Here is a 4,722-nt window from a genome sequence, read left to right on the forward strand (position 1 = left end):
GTGTGTATCTGTGTGTGTGTGTGTGTGTGTGTGAGTGTGTAATAAACTGGGTTTTTTTAAAGGGATAGTTTAATTTTAGTTACCAGCAACTGAAGGTGAACTATACCATTAAAACCATTTAAACACACACACAAGGTAACATTTCTCATTTTAATTTATTTTAACTTAATGTAACTCAAACTAAAAATTATATTTAAAAAAACTATACATAGTTTTATATATATATATAAATACACAAAAAATTAATAACACTAACTCAAATTAGAATTGAAATTGACTTAATTTCAATTCTAATTTCAAAATGAAATTGATTTAAATAAGAATGAAAACTATAATAGCATCTCAATGATACTAAAATAACACTGATATACATTACAATATATTTTGTATCATGCATATAATATATATTAATATATAATATAAATATATAGATTATTATAGTTAACTAAAATGAAAACCATTACAAAACATTTTTGTTACTTGAAATAAAATATAAAAAACGTTTTATTTCTTCCGAGGCAACATTTTTCATTTTACTTTAGTTTAACTTGATGTACTAAAATAACATAAACTAAAAATTAAATAAAAATGTATAGATTGATAAAGACTTTTTTCAATGAAACACAAAAGGAGAAATTTGGATTAATGTTCAGGCTGCTCTTTGCATACGATGACAGTTTATAGTGTGGCCATGTCTGTCAAGCTCCAAAAACGGACAATAAAAACGAGAAATAGAAGTACGGAGAATCTTAAATTCAGCCTGTTCCACACACAAAGTTACTGCATGACTTCAGAAGACTTGAAAGATCATGTCAAAGTCATGGAGATGAGCAGATTATTCAAAAACTCTCCTTATAAAGCGGAGAGTTCCGGTGCTTGATTCTGATTGGCTGAGCCGCGTTCGAAGCTGTTGTAAATTACTCTACAAAGTAACATACACCTTTGTTTACGTTTGTGTGTTGCTCGGCAACCACTTTGTTGCAACCACAACTGTTTCTGAGGAACTACATTGTTTGGTGGAAGAATACTGTTTTTATTAATATCATTAAACTATTTTTCATTTTACTTTAGTTTAACTTGATGTACTAAAATAACTTAAACTAAAAATTTAATAAAAATGTATAGATTGATAAAGACTCATAATGACTTGCTTTTTTCAATGAAACACAAAAGAAGAAATTTGGATTAATGTTCAGGCTGCTCTTTCCATACGATGACAGTTTATAGTGTGGCCATGTCTGTCAAGCTCCAAAAACGGACAAAAAAAAAACTAGAAATAGAAGTACGGAGAATATTAAATTCAAATTAATTAATTCAGCCTGTTCCACACACAAAGTTACTGCATGACTTCAGAAGACTTGAAAAATGACTGCTTACATTTTGACAGTCATGGAGATGAGCAGATTGTTCAAAAACTCTCCTTTTGTTTTCCAAGGAACAAAATAAAGTACACAGAATAGTAATGAGAGTGAGAAAATAATGACATTTTGAAAAGAGTTAAGAAAAGCATCCAAGTTATTTCCACAGAACTGAAAACATGATGTGCTGTGAAGGCATGAAAATAAAGGCCATACAGTATGTGCTTAGTGTGTTTGGCAGGAGTCACTTAACGATCCAGCCATTCTTTAAATATTTGTTCAACGCAGCTCTGACAAACGCCTACCGTGCAACCAGAGCTTTGTAAGTATGCTGGTTGTTGGAAGTGAAAAAGGTTTTCTTGCTTTGTTATACAGCAACCAGTGCATTGATAAGAGAGAATAGTGTGTAACAGAAGCCCTGACCCCGTTAAACAGGCCCCCGGCGCTCAGGATGGGCTCACCTCAAACTCCAGGCCGAAAGATCTCAGGTAAACATCAGGGAACAAACCGTCGGTATCACCCGGACGAACAGGTCAGAGAACCGGTCCTTCCTTTACACCTGTTTGCTGCTCCGCCTGTGAATAAGTCGAGCTGGCCCTCGGCGGCCTGAAACCCAAGCAGCGGTCTGATGTTACACAACACCAAGCCAGCCAATAACAGAGATGCACTGCTGCCACTCTACAACACTGCAGACAACACCTGCGCTATCTGAATCCAGTGCGTGTGCTCACTTATACAGTGTTTGTGAAAGTGAAAAGAATCACTCAATGGATTCAAGGTCAGAACAAACAGAGCCAAAATCACGAGGCTTTCACAGCATCCAGAAAGCATTGGATGAATATGCAGAAGAGTTTCTGTTTAGATTTCAACTTTGTCTTTGCCTTTTTCTGCTTGTTCTCTTTTGTTGTTCCCCATATGCATATCCAATATATGCATATGTATTAATCTTCATGAAATATGTTGTCATAAATATGAAAGCTTATTTGAAAAGGGAATAATTTCTTATATATCCCGTACAAATACATATGTACAGTATGTTAGGCTACATATACTACCATATTAAAAAAATCATATAGCTAAATATTATTAACACGTGTACAAATTTTCCTATGGGGATTTATATGTTAAAAACGTACAGTATATCTTCATTTATCCAGAGAATGTACGTACATGAAAATTAAGCATCGCCTAATAGGTAACAAATATGGCAATATCACTCTTGATATCGGGCTGTATGTCTTACATTTCATTATGGGTCTGTTTGACACTTTGAACTTCTAGATGTAGTGCTGGTTAATTAACGAAGAAAAACAAGAATATTTAATAGCATGATAATGAATCATTGGATTGTAAAAACATATATCTTCATTTATCCAGAGAATGAACGTGAAAATTAAGTATCGCCTAATAGGTAACAAATATGGCAATATCACTCTTGATATCGGGCTATATGTCATATATTACATTTCATTATGGGTCTGTTTGACACTTTGAACTTCTAGATGTAGTGCTAGTTAATTAACGAAGAAAAACAAGAATATTTAATAGCATGATAATGAATTATTGGATTGTGAGGCAAATCTTTTCCTTGCCTGTGTCATGTTTTGACAAGGCTGAGAGTTTTGACTGAATTATTTGGAAATGAAGGCCTCAGTGTGGCTGACGGAAGTGCTGCTGGATACAAAGAACAAAAAAACCAATTCAAGACACAAAGATACAGCTTCTACTATGGCAAAGACTGAGCTCATGAATATTCATTTGGTCTCGCTGATGTTGCCTGTTAATCTGCCTGAACTGTCCGGTCCATAACCTAATTGCTGTTTATTTCAGTTCTTCACAATAGTAGGATTCATAATTATGACTATCAATTACCAGCATTTCAGCCAGTCAGTTATCCTGCTGGGTAAATGTCAAATTATGTAATTAATATTCATGAGCCAAGTCTTCATCATAGGGTGAATTGTCAAAAAATGATTCAGGTCATAATGTCACCACAAAATCTAATGTCCGTCCCGTGCACTGAACGCGCTCTCCTCCACATCCTGAGTAGACACGCCCCTTACTGCTGATTGGCTACAAGTTTGTTTTGCTATTCGGCCCGAATCGGTTTTCTAAAGTGTTTTTGAAAAATCGCTTACCCCACATTTAATGTCTATGGATTTAGAATGCGATGTTGGTCAGGTGTCTCTATACTTTTGTCCATATAGTGCATCTTTATTTTGTGTTCCACTGGGGCGAAAAATCAGGTTTGAAACTACAGGAGAGCGAATAAATTATGTCAGAATGTTCAGTTGTGTGTAAACGATTCCTGCCGTTGTTTTTCGAAGCGCTTTCTCGTCGAGCACCGCGTGTCCCCTCTGACTACCCGTAACATGTGTGTCGTGTTGTATGCGGTAAACACTGAGAGGTCTGTTTTTAACATGAAAGCTGATCCTGATTCCTGCAGTGCAGTAAATGCAGAAATACGCCTGACGAGGGAAACCGCGCCGCTTTAATGGCGGAACTGTAAGATCAAGAGCTTATTTACACACTTAACAAACACATACTGCGATTAAATCGCATACAACAGTGCAGCTGACTGTCCCAGAAACAATCCGGATAGTTTGTGTGGACATGATCAGCCGCTACTTTCTGTTCGCTAGAGCTCTTCAGTCTGCTCAGGTGAAGCTGTGTGTCAGAGCTCAGAGACACTGCTGTGTGAGTCTACAGCCTGCCATAGCGTGTGCACAAGAGCAGGCCAACATCATGGAGGAGATCAACAATAACTCTGTGTCCACACAACAACAACACAACACTACACAACAGATGAACACTACCAAGGGTGAGACATGCATGCTACTGTCCACGTGTCCTGTGCTTTACCTCAAGCTTTGACTAAAGGAATAGATGCCAAATCATTTGATTTAAGGCTTCATTTTATAAGACTGACTTAATGCACAGCGGTGCCAAATAATATTTTGACACTATAAATGGGTTTCCTCCACTATAAGTGGAGGTGTGAAGTCAGGTCCACTGAACACAAACAAACTGGTTGTAGGTACTGACTGGGTCTTGGTCTGGAGGAAAATCAATGCTAAATGCAAATAGTAAATGCAACAATATGTGACCCTAGACCACAAAACCAGTTATAAGGGTCATTCTGAATAAACTATCTTTCCATTGATGTATGGTTTGTTAGGATAGGACAATATTTGGCTGAGATACAACTATTTGAAAATCCGGAATCTGAGGGTGCAAAAAAATCTAAATATTGAGAAAATCATCTTTAAAGTTGTCCAAATGAAGTTCTTAGCCATGCATATTACTAATCAAAAATTAAGTTTTGATATATTTACAGTAGGAAACTTACAAAATATCTTCATGG

The 4,722-nt window shown here is 36.1% G+C and overlaps 1 protein-coding gene across 1 annotated transcript in view; it reads left to right on the forward strand.

Annotated features, from left to right (window-relative positions):
* The first annotated feature begins 3,556 nt into the window (after positions 1 to 3,556).
* The window catches only part of LOC107709917 (A-kinase anchor protein 7-like), a 14,985-nt gene continuing 13,819 nt past the window's right edge, over positions 3,557 to 4,722 (forward strand). Inside the window, exons 1-2 of the mRNA XM_016514586.1 lie at positions 3,557 to 3,863; positions 4,001 to 4,179. Of these exons, the coding sequence (XP_016370072.1) occupies positions 3,853 to 3,863; positions 4,001 to 4,179 (190 nt within the window). The 5' untranslated portion in view covers positions 3,557 to 3,852. The remainder of the gene's footprint in view (positions 3,864 to 4,000; positions 4,180 to 4,722) is intronic.

Source organism: Sinocyclocheilus rhinocerous, unplaced genomic scaffold (assembly GCF_001515625.1).
Source record: "Sinocyclocheilus rhinocerous isolate Xijiao unplaced genomic scaffold, SAMN03320098_v1.1 scaffold372, whole genome shotgun sequence".
Taxonomy (NCBI): Eukaryota; Metazoa; Chordata; class Actinopteri; order Cypriniformes; family Cyprinidae; genus Sinocyclocheilus; species Sinocyclocheilus rhinocerous.